The sequence below is a fragment of the Meriones unguiculatus genome, chromosome 18 (genome assembly GCF_030254825.1).
Source record: "Meriones unguiculatus strain TT.TT164.6M chromosome 18, Bangor_MerUng_6.1, whole genome shotgun sequence".
In the NCBI taxonomy this organism is placed as follows: Eukaryota; Metazoa; Chordata; class Mammalia; order Rodentia; family Muridae; genus Meriones; species Meriones unguiculatus.
In genome coordinates, this window is record NC_083365.1 from 39,049,879 (window position 1) to 39,064,751 (window position 14,873).

Below are 14,873 nucleotides of genomic sequence, written 5' to 3' on the forward strand. Positions count from 1 at the left end.
CCCCCCGCTCCCCAAAATCCTGTTACTGAAGAGACAACCATAGAGGATAGAGATGGGGGATACCTAACATTACCAGCATCCCACCAAAAATGTCTTACATATTTAAGATATGGAATGACCTTCAAAAGGTCATTGTCAGCACTAACTACAAATTGTGCTAAAAAAATAGTAAAGCTTGGTGATCACTACAGTATAGATGCCTTTACATTTAATTCACAAATTCCCACGAAGCAGACATTGCTATTATTTCATTTTACATTGTTTGTTTTTAAAGTTGAAAAACAGAAAGGTGAATTAATTTGTCCACGGTTACAAAACTAAGCGGTAGCCTTAGGATGTGGGGACTCTAGTAGATAAAGCTCTAAAACAGGCTTTGAAAACGCCACACAACGATCCAGCACGGTGGGTCGTTTTGACATGGCTCACTGTGCAACAGCCACATTCCTTTCTTTTGGAGCCTGCTCAGAATGTGGAGGGACCGGTTAGTGACTGGGGGCTGGCATCTCACTACAAAAACAAACAAACAAACAAACAAACAAACAAAAAAAACCACAATCTCCCTGTACCTCCTTTCACCTGACAGCTATTACCCAGAGGTTCTAAGTCCCTAGGAGGCTGGAATGCAAATAGACTTTGCAAACACTCAAGGCATAGTATTGCTCTGGATCGAAAATGTTGCCTGTTTGCACAGCCTGGCTGAGACTCCAGGAGAACAAACACCAGCCCTTTGGGGGGCCTTGTGAAAATCCCAGGAGGGCAGGTTCGGTCTGATAACGAGCCTTGGGCCTTGGCCTCTGGAATACTGGGACTGTAATGGGGCGGGGACAGATTGTCAGTAGAGTGACATAAGTCCGCATAGACCTCACGGCAGAGGTTTTCGGTCAAATTGACACCTCCAGGGAGGGCGTGGGGGAGGCGGGGCCCATCGCCAGCTCAGTCAAGGAGAGACAGCGTTGGTGCTTCTCCTTCCGGGGGTGATGCCTAGCCCCGCGGGAAAACGCAGAAAAGGGCCCTTGCCGCTTTAAGTGACGCAGGAAGTAAAAGGAGGCCGCTGACGACGAGGAGCAAGTGGAACCGGGGCGGCGCGGGCCCGCAGCGGCCGCGATCTCGGCTGGGCAACGGAGGCCGAGCTGCGCGGCGGGCGCGGGGGCCGACGGGGCGCGGGCGGCCGCGCCGGAAGTGGCGCGGGAGGGACCGGGCGCGGCGCGGCGCAGAGCCGAGAGGCCGAGTCGGGCGCCAGGTCCAGCGCTGTCGGCTGGCCCGGGCCCTCGGGTGTCAGTAGCTGCGGACGCGGCGCGGCCGTGCGGGGCGGGCGGTCGGTCACTCCCCGGGGACGAGGGCCTGCGTGAGGAGGCCCCGCGGCGAAGGCGAAGGCGGAGAGCACGCAAGCCGCTAGGCCTCGGCCGCGTCCCTGCAGCCACATGGCCTCCGGAGTGGGCGCGGCCTGCGAGGAGCTGCCTCCCGACGGCACGTGTGACGAGTGCGAACCCGACGAGGCGCCCGGAGCGGAGGAGGTGTGCCGCGATTGCGGTTTCTGTTACTGCCGCCGCCACGCCGACGCGCACCGCCAGAAGTTCCTCAGCCACCGCCTGACCGAGTACGTCCATGGCGCCCAGGCCTGGGCCCCGCCAGCCCCCGGGGAGGACACGGTCCCCGAAGACGTCGAGGCCAAAGAGGAGCCCGAGGGGGAGGTAGAGAGCGAGGTGGGTGAAGAAGAGAGCGAGTCGGAGGAAGACAGCGAGTCGGAAGAGGAGAGCGAGACTGAGGAAGACAGTGAGGATGAGAGCGACGAGGAGAGTGAAGAAGACAGCGAGGAAGAGATGGAGGATGAGCAGGAAAGTGAGGCGGAGGAAGACAACCAAGAAGGAGAATCTGAGGCAGAAGGGGAAACTGAGGCAGAAAGCGAATTTGACCCCGAAATAGAGATGGAAGCGGAGAGGGTGGCCAAGAGGAAGTGTCCGGACCATGGGCTGGATTTAAGCACCTATTGCCAGGAAGATAGGCAGCTCATCTGTGTCCTGTGTCCAGTCATTGGGGCCCACCGGGGCCACCAGCTGTCCACGCTAGATGAAGCCTTCGAAGAACTGAGAGTGAGTATTGAGCATGTCTTAGGGGACCAGGACCCCCACCCCCGATCTCAGCCCAGGGTAGCTGTGACCACAGTCATTTTCATGTCTCTCAAACGAATCGCCTTGTTTGGAGCAGTGCCCAGGCTACCATTTTGGTTGAAATTGTCAAGTTGTCGATTCTTATCTGAGAAAATACAAGTAAACAGAAAAATCTTGGGTATAATTTGTGAAAATTTGCAGAGCACTTCTCCCTGGATCCCAGATAAAGCCTTCCTTGAGAATTGGGACCTTATTTAGGCCACTTTTCACATCATCACCCTTGTTAGGATCAATGTTTTGACTTGGGGCTCTTGCTATGGCAGCTCTGCCCACCTGAAAACGTGAGAAACCATGACTTTTGGCAAAACCAAGTAGCTGGTTCCTCTGGTGAAAAGACTCCGAAGGTGGTGATACAGATGATGACTTGATGTGTGCCTTGAGTTGCCTTAGGTTCTTCCTTTCTGAGACTTAGTAGGAAGTATAGTTGGAAGGTGAAATTGGTGTTGGGACAGAGGTTTTCATGTCCACTGTCTAGACTTTGATGTGTTTATCTTGGACCTGGTTTAGGTCAGCAATAGACATTTTGTGAATATTTGTTGATTGCAATTGGGTTGACAGCTACAGGGAATAAGAAGAGTTTTTCTGTGTTCATTAGGAAACGAGTGTTGGTAAGCATCTTATTATAGCTTTTCTTTTCCTAAGCAGTCTTTAAACTGCTGGCCTCCAAAATAACTAATATTTTGATAATGAAAATACTCCATATTGATATTCCCCGTATTCCTATTTTTATTATGTGAAATACACGTTCAGTAGTGTACAAAATATGTAGATATATATAACTACAAACCATATGAGACCTCCATCCAGATCAGAAAGTTATTAGTGCCTATTATTACTAATTGTGTATTAGTAATTATTACTATTACTAGTAGTATTACTAATTACTATTACTTATTAGTAATATTGACACTTTTCATAACTTTCTAGTTATAATTGTGTCTTTGTTTGGTTGCCATTTTCTGGACTTTGGGCTAATTTTCTTGGTTATCTTTATGTGTTTACAGCATTTGTATGCATTTCTAAACTTGACATTATAGCTTTTACTTTGTTGACATAGTTACTTGAATTTGGTTCTTTTTTAAAGACATTTTTGAGATTCATCCATTGACTATGAGATTTATTTTTCATTGGTATATTGAATTACATTTTATAGATAGGACAAAAGTTACTGTGTAGATGAAATTTTGACTTGTTTCCAGGTTATGGAATTTCTTGCTTTTATAAACAGTTATTTAAGTAGGTGGCTCATGTCTGTAATTACAGAATTCCAGAGGTAAATGTGGGAGAATGAGAGTTCATTGTCAATCTCAGTTTCATAGTGGGTTTGAAGCCAGCCTATCATGTGAGATTCCTTTCTCAAAAACAAAGTGACACACTTCCTCAGTCAGGTGTAAGTATTCCTGATACCAGTTGTTGTATATTTAATTGGAAATAGTACTCAATGTTGCCATCTGCCTTCCAAGTGGTTGTTTTAGTTTGCATAACTATGAAGACATTTCTTGTTGTCCTGAGTCTTCACCACCACTTGGTATTAACAATATTTTTAATTTTTCCCAGTGTGGTGATTATGTAATAAATGGTGTCATATTGTGGTTTGAATTGCATTCCTTTGGTTTTTAAGTGTCTTTTGTATTTCCTCTTTTGTAATGTACTATTAGATCAAAAGAGCAGACTCAGTGTTAGGTTATCTTTTTTTTTTTCTCACTCATGTACAGGAGTATTTATCTATATACAGTTTGTTTCTTTATTGTTTATCTATTTCAAATATCTTCTGTTTTATGGTTTTTCCTTTCCTTTTCTAATATATTAATAATAGCACAAAGCACTGCCTACACAGTAGGTCAGTACGTATTTATCAAAAGTTGATAAAACTGTAGGTAAAGGGGATGGCTTGGTATCTAGTCAGAATTGCCTTTAAGTCGTCTGTGGAAAGGTTCTGCATGGCCTCGGCCTTGGGAATTTTGCTTCAGGATCAACTTGAGAATTACTTTTGTGTTGTTCAGTATGGGATGCAGCTTATTTTCATGTACTACTTCCTGTTGGCTGTTTGGATAGCTATAACCTGGGACTAAACTGTTGGGTGAGGGGAATGAGCACCTATGTTCATGGACCTCTCTGATATGTTCATGGACCTCTTTGAATAGAAGGCAGAGTATAGAGTCAAAGAACAAAGCTTAGGTTCTGGTATGTAGGGTAGAGAAGAGAAATAGTATGAGAAATACAAAAGCCTGGCAGGGAGGCAGATCTTACGGGAGGAAGGTAGATAGGGAGATAGATTATAGTAGACACGAGACAACATTATGAGTGGGGTAGTAAAACTGGTATTTTCTAAATAGTTTTATGTTTTTGTGGGTTTGAGTATTTAGAAGAGAGGTATGCTAACAGTTGCTTCTTGGCTGTTTGAGTAAAATCAAGTGTAGAGGAGAGTTAAAAACAGTGTGACATCATGTGTGAGTTTAGAGAAAGAAAGTGGTTTTAGCCAGAGGCACGACTTGGAGACAGTGGTATTTGAGGCATGCTTTGAAAGATGGGAGGGATTTAATAGGTAGGTATGGTGTTCGATAAACCTCTGTGTTCCCATAACAACAGTCTGTATGCATTTGTTGTATCACAAAATATTGGGTATTATGTCAGTGTTAGATCTGTTCCTCTATGTTATAAACTCTTAGAAGTCTAGTAGTGGTCAGACGGAAGGGGAGGAGGTCCTCCCCTATCAGTGGACTTGGAAAGGGGCAGGGAGGAGATGAGAGAGGGAGGGTGGGATTGGGAGGGAATGAGGGAGCGGGATACAGAGTTAAAATGTAACTAATAATAAAAATAAAAAATTAAAAAATAAAAAGAAGTCTAGTAGTATATGTTAGTCATCATTGTACTCCCAGCACGAAGCACAGGTTAATAGACACACAATGCTATGTGTGCTATGAAGTACAATAATTTTATCTAATTCCAGGCATTGCTAAAGAAGGGATAGAGATTGTATTGTAGTGTATTTATATTTATATTCAACTATACATAAAGTAGTAGAAGCAGTAACTGGCAATAGTTCATACAGCATGGATGCTTATTTCTCCCTTGTATAAAGTCTTGATGTAAGCAGTCAAGGGTTAGAGGAAGCATGGAGTTTTATCTTGGCTCTTGCCAGCTCCTCTCTGATATCTTTCTTATAAACTGAGATGGCCACTGAAAGTCTAGCCAGCACTTCTAACTTCTAAGATAACAGACATAGAGTGAAAGACATACCCCTCTATATTAAGGCATCTCTCCAGAAGCAAGTGTTCCTGCTTAGGTTTCATGGGATAGAACTTAATCCCATGGTTTATGAAGAGAGACTGGGAAATAATTTCTCCAGGTTACATTATGACAAGCTAAAAGGTGACATTCTGTTACTATGGAAGAATAGTAGAGGGAATGTTGAAGTTTTTGCACTGGTAATCTTTACAATCCTAGCTGTGCCATGTTGGATAATTTAGCTTCTCTGAGGCTTGGTTTCTTAATATAGCATACCTGTTTGATTGTTTTTTTTTTGGGGGGGGATCGGCTATGGTAGATAGAAACCACTTCATACATAGAGCCTAGAACAATGCTTATGATCTTACAAGCTCTCAGAAGCTGATGGCTCTTATTACTGTAAAGCTGTCTGAGGCTCTTTATTTCTAGTCCAGTTCCAGGCAAGTGAATCTGTCAGCTGTAGATGTTCTGGACGCTAAGCTTTCTTTGGGTGAAAACTTGTTCAGCCCCCTCTCCTTCTGTTCTTTCTGCCTGTTCTACTCTGCTTAGTCCACAGGCTACTGAAAACTTGTCTTCAGAGAAGAGGCTCCTGTATATTTCAGTGTCCTGCTGGTGCATTAGTTACCCAAAACACAGCTGCTGGGTCGATTTTAGATTCACAGGTTTGGCTGGTTGTCCTCTTTAGATTTGTTTTATTGTCTTTAACTGTGGAAAGTTTTCACAAAAGTTAATGGGTGATGGAAACAATTTATTCTTTACTTCTGGGTAGAGAATAGCCTTGGTTACTCTAATAGGTAGTTAGGTAGAAAAGTCTCTGTAGCTACCCCTATTCTTTCAGGACTTAGGGTGTTTGTTTGTTTGTTTGTTTGTTTTTTAAGACAAGGGTTTCCTGGCTGTCCTGGAATTCACTCTTTAGAACAGGCTATTTTCAAACTCAGAGGTCCACCTGCCTCTGCCTCCTATATGCTGGGATTAAAAGCATGTGTCACCTGGCAGTACTTTAGGTCTTCATGAACACTGGCCGGGCATAAGGTGTGTTGAATTGCAGATTATATTTTTGAAGAGTGAAAATGCTAACCTTTGTCTGGGGTTGTAAAATTAAGAGAGAAAAGTTTGTTAAAATTTGAGACTGTTGTAGAGATAAGGGTAAAAGAAAGTAATAGCTGCCATTTATTGAGCAGTTTGAATTCATTTTATATGTTTTTCCACTTGGTTCTCAGCTGTGCTGTCATGATTCCCATTCTACAGATGCAGGAACAGATGTTCAAAGAGGTTGAATTTTGCGGGGTCACCCAATGTCAGTGCAGAATCACAGTTTTTGCCACAAAGAGAATAAGAATTTATTCCAGAGCCCAGTATATGAATGACCATTGCCCAGGAACACAGATACAGGTTATTCTAAATACCTTATTCAACATAGTAACAGTTTCATGAATTTTTTACAGTAACAGAACAAAGAAAGTCATAAAAATCCATGGTGGGAACATCAGGTTACAGCGAAGTGGGGAAGTTGCTGCTGTAGACCTCAGGTGCTATTTGATAATACTCTTAGCTTTTGGATTCCCAGAAAGTAGAGTTTGTACATTCCAAAAAAGATCTTGCCTGATAATCACAAGGGTGCTAGTTCAAACACAAAGGTGGGCAACAAGTAGCTATTTAAGGGGTTAAAGATAGTACAAAATAACTTGGCTTCAGACTAGCAACATTTTAATTCTTCAGAGTCACAGTTCTAATGAGTCATCAGCCTTGTAGAATATTTAACAGAGGTGGGGTTTTAGTGTTGTTGTTTGGCTCTTTGTTTTCTGGTAACTTCATTTCACAGTAGTAAGAGGGATTTGAATTCAGTTCTAACACCAAAATGCATATTCTTCCTATTGCTTTCTTTGTTTCCTTTTTTTCAGAGCAGGGTTTCTCTGTGTAGCCTTGGCTGTCCTGGACTTGCTTTGTATACCAGGCTGGCCTTGAATTCAGAGATCTCCCTGCCTTTGCTTCCCAGAGTGCTGGGGTTACCAGCATGCATCACTGAGCCTAGCTCTTCCTATTGCTTTTATTCTGTGTATATTCTCCGTTATTCTTTTTCTCATTTATGCTTTTTACATTTCATACAAACATTCTCCTGTTGACTGGTGTCTGCAGGGATGTACTTCATATATAAATACTTTCAAACGACTTTTCTCATCTCTGAAAGATCCTGTTCTGGAGAATAGTTTGTTGTAACAAGTGGCTTTCTTAATTTTCTTTCTCTTCAGTTCATTAGTTTGTTATCTGATATTTAGTTGTCATTGTGTATTGAGTTAGTACAATCACAATGACAACAAAAATGTGTGGAGAAGTTCCTGTGTCCTACCATGTGAATTGTAAACTTCATGGAAGCTTGTCATTTAACTTTTTCTATAATTTTATGAGATAAATTATTAAGCTGTATTTGTGTTAATTGAATGGCCTTATGTTTTTTTCTTTTGATTTCTTCATTCATCCAACATATATTTATTGAAATCCTTAAATTGCCCAGGTGAAAAGTTTATTTTGAAATGTTTTAGCTGTCAATTTATGTTTATTTCTTCATTTCTTTATTTTTGACTTTTTAAAATAGGGTCTTTTTATGTAGCCTGTGCTGGTCTGGTACTTTATATGTAGCTCAGGCTAAACTCAAACTTGTAGCAGTCCTCTTGTCTTAGGCTTCCAAGTGCTGAGATTGACTATAGGTGTGTTGCCAGCATGCATGCCCAGTTTAGCTGTCAATTAAAAAATGTAGGAAGAAGTACAGTTTTCCAAAATTCTTTTAGGGGGTTCATGAGCAAAAGAGCCTCTCATGTACCTGAGCAAGTCAGATTTTCACTGTACATAGTGTATGTCCAACTAGTCACTGAAACTAAAATGCCCTTTGACAGAAGATAGCACAGTAAACAATGGAATGATTATAATTAAATGCCATAAATTGACTTGAAAATTAATAAACCAGAGCTATGAATAAATCTCAAAACATTGTTTGAAAAGCAGGCAACTGGTAGAAATACATGTATTGAATGGTAACGCTTAACATTTTTTAAAAAAATCTAGAAAAAATAATTTCCATTTGGAATATTTTTGCCAGTAGGAAACTAACTAAGTAATTCTAAGTCCCTGATGCCACTGAACTATATTCTGTGAACAAAACATACTAAGCAAAGTTTAGTAATAAATGATATTTTAAATAATGCTCAATTTCATAATAAACACACTAGAGATGGACACAGAGAATAGGTAGGATGAGAAAAGAGGAAGGCTGTTGATGGGTTAGAAAATCACCTGGAATAGTGGCCTTGAAACAGGTCCATAGAAACTACTTTTGCTAAACAGTACTGATTCCTCACTTGGGCCCACAGGCATCGAAAAGCAGAGTGAAAGCCTGGCATCTGCCTTCATTCTGTGTTGTGGCCATTGGAGAGAGATACCTTATTGTCCTCAGCCTTTCTTCTTAAGTCATCTTGACTTTTGAGAAGAGCAAAACTTCAAAGGACAGACCACCATGCAGATGAAGACCAGTATTCATGAGGGCCAGGCTGCACCCTCAGCTATTAACTGATGGTTTAACAACTTAACAGACTATGTGTATGACCTGAGCTGAGAAAATTACTAATGGACAGGACCACACCTTAGCTAGGATTACTTAATTTAACCTACAATTCATGTCGATATCCTGAAGAAAGATTTGGGGTCAGTAAACCTTTACTTTTGTTTCTCTTACAAATATGGCAACATTGAATAAATCTCTTTCTCTGCTTTTTGTGTTGGCTTGTCTCTTTAATTAATTGGTGTTTTGGGAATGAGTAGCCCTACTCTACTGCTCTAACTTCTCAGTTATAGCTAGAGCCAGTCATGGGAGGATCTGTGGGCTGAAGTAGTTCAAGTAGAGGGAATGAGTATAAAGGCCACAGGATGAAACAGACTTTCTGAGACAGTTGAAAGAATGACCGGACTATAAGAAATAAGGGCAGGCTTGGGGTGGTGGTGAGGAGTAAAAAGGTCAAGTTACCCAGTAGGTCATTATAAACATTTTGGGTTTTCTTCCAAATGACCATGTTCTGCTTAAGCAAGGGAATAAGTCTGATTTGTGGTTTTCTGGGTTTTGTTTGTTTGTTTGGTTGGTTGGTTGGTTGGATTTTTTGTTGTTGTTTTGTTTTGTTTTCAAGACAGGGTTTCTCTGTAGCCTTGGTTCTCCTGGACTTGCTTTGTAGACTAGGCTGGCCTCCAGCTCACAGATTCCTCTGCCTCTGCCTCCTTGAGTGCTAGGATTAAAGGTATGAGCCACCACTCCTGGATTGATTTGTGTTCTTAAGACTTGACTTAGCTTGCATGGTGGTGTACACCTTTAATCCTACACATGGGGAATTGGGACAGGAGGAGGGCAAGAAAGTTCCTATATCATGAGGCTCTGCTTCAAACATAAAGACAGGAGCAAAGCAAACAAGTAAAAACCCAACCTCACAGACTAAAACAAACTTGATGTAGTTTCTATATGGAAAATGGACCACAGGATAACAAGAGTGTTATTAGTAAGTATTACCACTTGCCCAGTAGATAGTGTAGATAATGGTAGAGAACATACAGATTTAACCTACACTTCAGAGTTAGGTTTAAAAAAGCTGAGGGACTAGAGAGATAGCTAGGCTGTTAAGAATGCTTACTGCTCCTCTCGAAGACCAGAGTTCAGTTCCCAGTGTTGAATGGCTCAGAACTGCCTATATCTCCAGCTCTAGGGGATCCAACACTCACTTCAGAACTCAATGGCATCTGCATCCATGTGGCATACGTATACATGTACACAGAGATACATAAATCAAAACTAAAATTCAAAAACAATAGTAATATCAAAAAACACTTGGTAGTGGATTTCAGATCCAAGAATGATTTTGAGTCTGAAGAACCAAAGATGGTTACCCAGCATGGGAGTAGGTTTCAAGTTGGAAAGTAAATAAAATGCAGAATGTGGCAAAGATTTTTACTTTATGGGATGGTGATATTAGTTCTTTATTTCATTTCTTGTAAACAAAAATGCTTAATATTATATTTTTAAAATAGCATGGAAAGTCATTGGTTTCATTATGGCGTTTTCACATACACTTTGTTTTTGTTGAGTCTTAGCCTCAGTTCCCCTCGTTCCTTCTGCTATCCCCTTTCCTTCTTCCTGTTGGTCTTTTTCCTTCTCCCAGTAACCTTCATTCCATTTTCATGGCACATGTATTCTGTTCTCCACATCTCCTCTTCTAGCCATGGTTCTAGTTTCAGAACGTATACATCTCCTACATAAACTTCTCAAAAATTAAAAAAAAAAAAACTTTTAAAAGTTCTAGGACCCACATATGACAAGACATGCATTGTCTTTCTGAGTCTAGGTTGTTGTGATTAGTATAATAAGCTCTAGCCAGGCACGCGTGGTGGCAGATGCCTGTAATCCTAGGACTCAGGGAGGCAGAGGCAGGTGGATCTCTGTGAGTTCTGTTTGACAAGGAGAGTCCAGAACAGCCAAGGCTGCACAGATAAACTCTGTCTGGAAAAAAAAAAAATTCTAGTTCCATTCATTTTCCTGCAAATATCATTATTTTATTTTTCATTAAGGATTAATAAAAATCCACTGGTATATGCACCACATTTTCTGTACAAGAACATGGATGAATAGTTATTCATCCATGAATAGTTATAGGAACATGGATAATTTCAGAGACCACTCCACTGAAGAAAATGCCTATTGTCACCATTAACTGCTGTTGATCTAGGGAGGGATGAGGCCTAGTAAAGCCTTTCCCTCTCCACAATGTGGACCAGTCTTGTACAGATAATCACAACTACTAAGAGTTTTAAATGTGTCATGCCTTGAAGACAGCATTCCACAGTATTTCACCCAGTTCTTCTAGTCTTACATCCTTTCAGTCTCCTCTTGCACAGTATTCTGTGAACCTTGGAGTGAATGATAGACACATCTCACTGAGGAGGGCTAAGCATTCAGCAATCATTTATTCTTAGGATTTCAACTCATCTCTGTAGTAACTTGCCCACTACAAACAGAAGCTTTTCTGACCAAAGCTGACAGCATCACTAACCTATGAGCATAAGCGTTAATATTTATGATGCAAGTTGATGGACACATCATGTCCATTTAGTAAAATGGTGATGCTGATGCTGATGCTGTAGCTTCTCCACTGGGACCCATGACCTCCCTGGCCATGGGCTTTTAGCCAGGTTTCAATATCAGACACGAATTTCCTCTTGTGGATAAATTCCAAACAGAAAAGAATTGATTACCCCTAAAAAAGTTGTGACATTGTTCCACTTGTGTGCACATAGCTACCTGGAACTTCACAGGATCCATAGCTGAGTAAAACTGTTAAAAACTTTTCCTGTAGCAGCCTGCATGGAACCTTCTAGCACCATGAAAGCTAGTCAGCGTGGAGAAACTTTCAGCTCAGCTCCTGCTTGATTTTTCTATAGACTGCAATCAAAGTATGTGGTATCTTCAGTATTATGGTTTTACCATATAGTCATGGGGAGAAACCAACAGCAATAGCCAATAAGCCTTATTGTTTTCAGGGTCTGGTTGGGGGGGGCTTTCCTGGCTAATCACTCAAAGGAAAATTGCCCACCTTTACAACTGGGATTTTTATTTAATAACTTTAGGGTTTCTGGAAGTGGACTTATCCACCCACTAAGTCTTCTTTTCAAACTTAAAAAGTTTTAGTATATTTAAGCTTTAGTACAGTAAAGTATGTTGAACATATTTCCCCTCATACCCTCCCTTTTTCTAACTCTTCTCTCATTGGTCCTTTTGTCCCGTTAGCTTTATTTCTACTTTCAAGTCACACACACATCTAAGAACCACAAATAAGAGACAACATGTGCTGTTTAACATTTTTGCCGTTGTCTTAATTGGCTTAATATGATTATCTTTAGTGCTGCCATTTTCCTGCAAATGCAGTAACTTCATTTTTCTTGTTGACTGAAAATGGTTTCATTGTGTGTATGTATATACTATATTTTTCTTTTTCATTCCTCTGTTTATGTTAGTTCCATAAATTAGCTGTTGTGAATGGTGTTGTGAGTGGTGGTACATTAACATCTGTGTTTGTATCTTTAGACTAGGCTGGTCTCCAATTCAAGAGATTCACCTGCCTCTGCCTGCTTAGTCCGGGGATTAAAGGTTTGTGCCACCACTTCCTGGCTTGTTTTTGTTTGTTTGTTTGTTTGTGTTTTGGTTTTTGAGACTTGGTCTTACTATGTAGCCCTGGCTGGGAACTCACTGTGTAAACCAGGCTGGTCTTGAACTCACAGAAGTCCACCTGCCTCTGCTTCTTAAGTGCTGGGATTAAAGGTGTACTACCACACTTGTCTCCACTGTCACCTGCCTCCTATATCTTGAAGTGTGTTTGCTGTTTTCCTTCAGGTCCTAGAGGAAAGCTCCTAAACTCTAAGAGCTTCAGCATTTCAGATTTTGGATAAGGTCTTTGATTTATTGCCAGTTGATTTTGTGTAGGAAAAGAAACATGAATCTACTTTCGTTCTTCTTCAGGAGGGTGCCCCATTTTCCGAGGACCATGGTGTCTTTACCTGTTGTGTATTTGGCAACTTTGTCAAAAATTAGGGGACCAGGGGCTGGAGAGATGACTCAGAGGTTTAAGAGCACTGGCTGTTCTTCCAAAGGCCCCGAGTTCAATTCCCAGCAACCACATGGTGGCTCAAAACCATCAAAATAAGATCTAAGGCCCTCTTCTGGTGTATAGGCATACATGGAGGCAGAATACTGTATAAATAATAAGTGAATAAAAATTAGGGGACTATAGTTTCTGGGTCATGGATTCTATTCTGTTGTTCTACATTTCTGTTCTGTACCAGTACCATAAAGTTTTATCACTATGATTCTGTAATATAATCTGTGATTAAATATTCTGACCATTCCAGCACTAAGTTTTTTTTTTTTTCTGCTTATTTTGGCTATTCAGGCTCTTATTCATAATGTTTTTTTCTATGTTTGTGAAGAATGCCAATCGAATGCCATTTGTTATGTTAAATATGTAGAATACTTTTTGGCGATATTATTTTAATATCTTGAACATGAGAGTGTTTTCCATTATCTAGAATCTTCAGTTTCTTTTTTCTTCGTCTTTTTTTTTTTAGTGTCTTTAAGCTTTCATTTATAGAAGTCTTTTAATTCTGTGGTTTGACTTATTCCCAAGATTTTGTTTTATTTTTAAGCTATTACAAATGGAATGTTTTTCCTAATTTGTTCATCGGAAGTTTGTTGGTACATAGAATTTTGTTTTATCTTTATATCCCATTTGTTTGCTGAAGGAACTTACTAAGCCTAAAAATTTCCTTGTAGAGGTTTTAGGGTCTTTTAAGTATATGGTTATATCATCTGCAAATAGGAATCTGATTTTTCCTTTTCTTTTGTACACCCCCATTGTGGTTTTGTTGTTGTTGCTATTATTTTTTCCCCTTTACATGTTTTGAACCAACCTTACATCCCTAGGATGAAACCAACTTCATTATGATATATGATGATCTTAGTGTTTTCATGAATTTGGTTCTCAAGTATTTTGTTGACAACATTTGCATCTTTAGTTTTATATAATTGTTGTTTTGTCTTTAGTTTTGGTGTCAGGATAATGCTGGCTTCAAAAGGCAAATCATAAAGGTATTTTTTTTTTAAAAAGGAATGAGATGTTAGAGCAGCCTCTTTCTGGGTCACCAAAATTTGAGACTGCCATTCTGTGCCTGGGTTAGGGAGGGTAAGTTGAGCCTGACGACTTTTGTCAGATGATTTATGCTGGTGCTGAGCCTGAACAGGACAAGACTCTCAGTCTTCACTTAGGAGTGTCCTTTTGTGTGTCAAAGGCTTCTGCTGTCCATGGTTAGCCTTATAGCTCATGGGCTGGGCATGTTCTTCAAACTGGAGACTTCCCACACTCTAAAGTTCTATCTGAGATAGATTTGGGGGGATGTACTTCCAAAAGCAAGTGACATTTGGAATTTCCCCAGTGCTTCCTTAGTACTGGCTACTGTCAGATTAAAGTATCCTTATCATCATGATGGATAAGAAATAACTAATTATGAGTAACTTTGAACATCATTTCTTCCTTCTGCTATATTTGTCAATCATTTTACATTTTTGTTCGATTTTTGGGGGCTTACTTGGGTTTTTCGTACTAGTTTATAGAAATTCCTTAAACATATTTCATGTATTGCTGATATTAATCTCTTCTGTTGTACATTTTATGAATCTTCTTCATTTTCATCTTTCTTTTTCTGGTTTTGTCCCTGATTGGTTCTGTGAGCTGGGAGGCATAACCATTTTTATACACTGTAAAGTGTGAATACAGTATCTCTGGTTATTGTTTTACTGTGAACTGCTAGTGAAGGGCTGTTTAAGACCTTCGGGTTCCTCATTTGATTCATACTACTTTTTTTTTTTTTTTATAGCTGAAACATAGAATACAGCACTTT

The 14,873-nt window shown here is 40.4% G+C and overlaps 1 protein-coding gene across 1 annotated transcript in view; it reads left to right on the forward strand.

Annotated features, from left to right (window-relative positions):
• The first annotated feature begins 927 nt into the window (after window positions 1–927).
• Trim44 (tripartite motif containing 44) overlaps window positions 928–14,873 on the forward strand; it is a 109,111-nt gene continuing 95,165 nt past the window's right edge. The window contains exon 1 of the mRNA XM_060371824.1: window positions 928–2,090. Within this exon, the coding sequence (XP_060227807.1) occupies window positions 1,422–2,090 (669 nt within the window). The 5' untranslated portion in view covers window positions 928–1,421. The remainder of the gene's footprint in view (window positions 2,091–14,873) is intronic.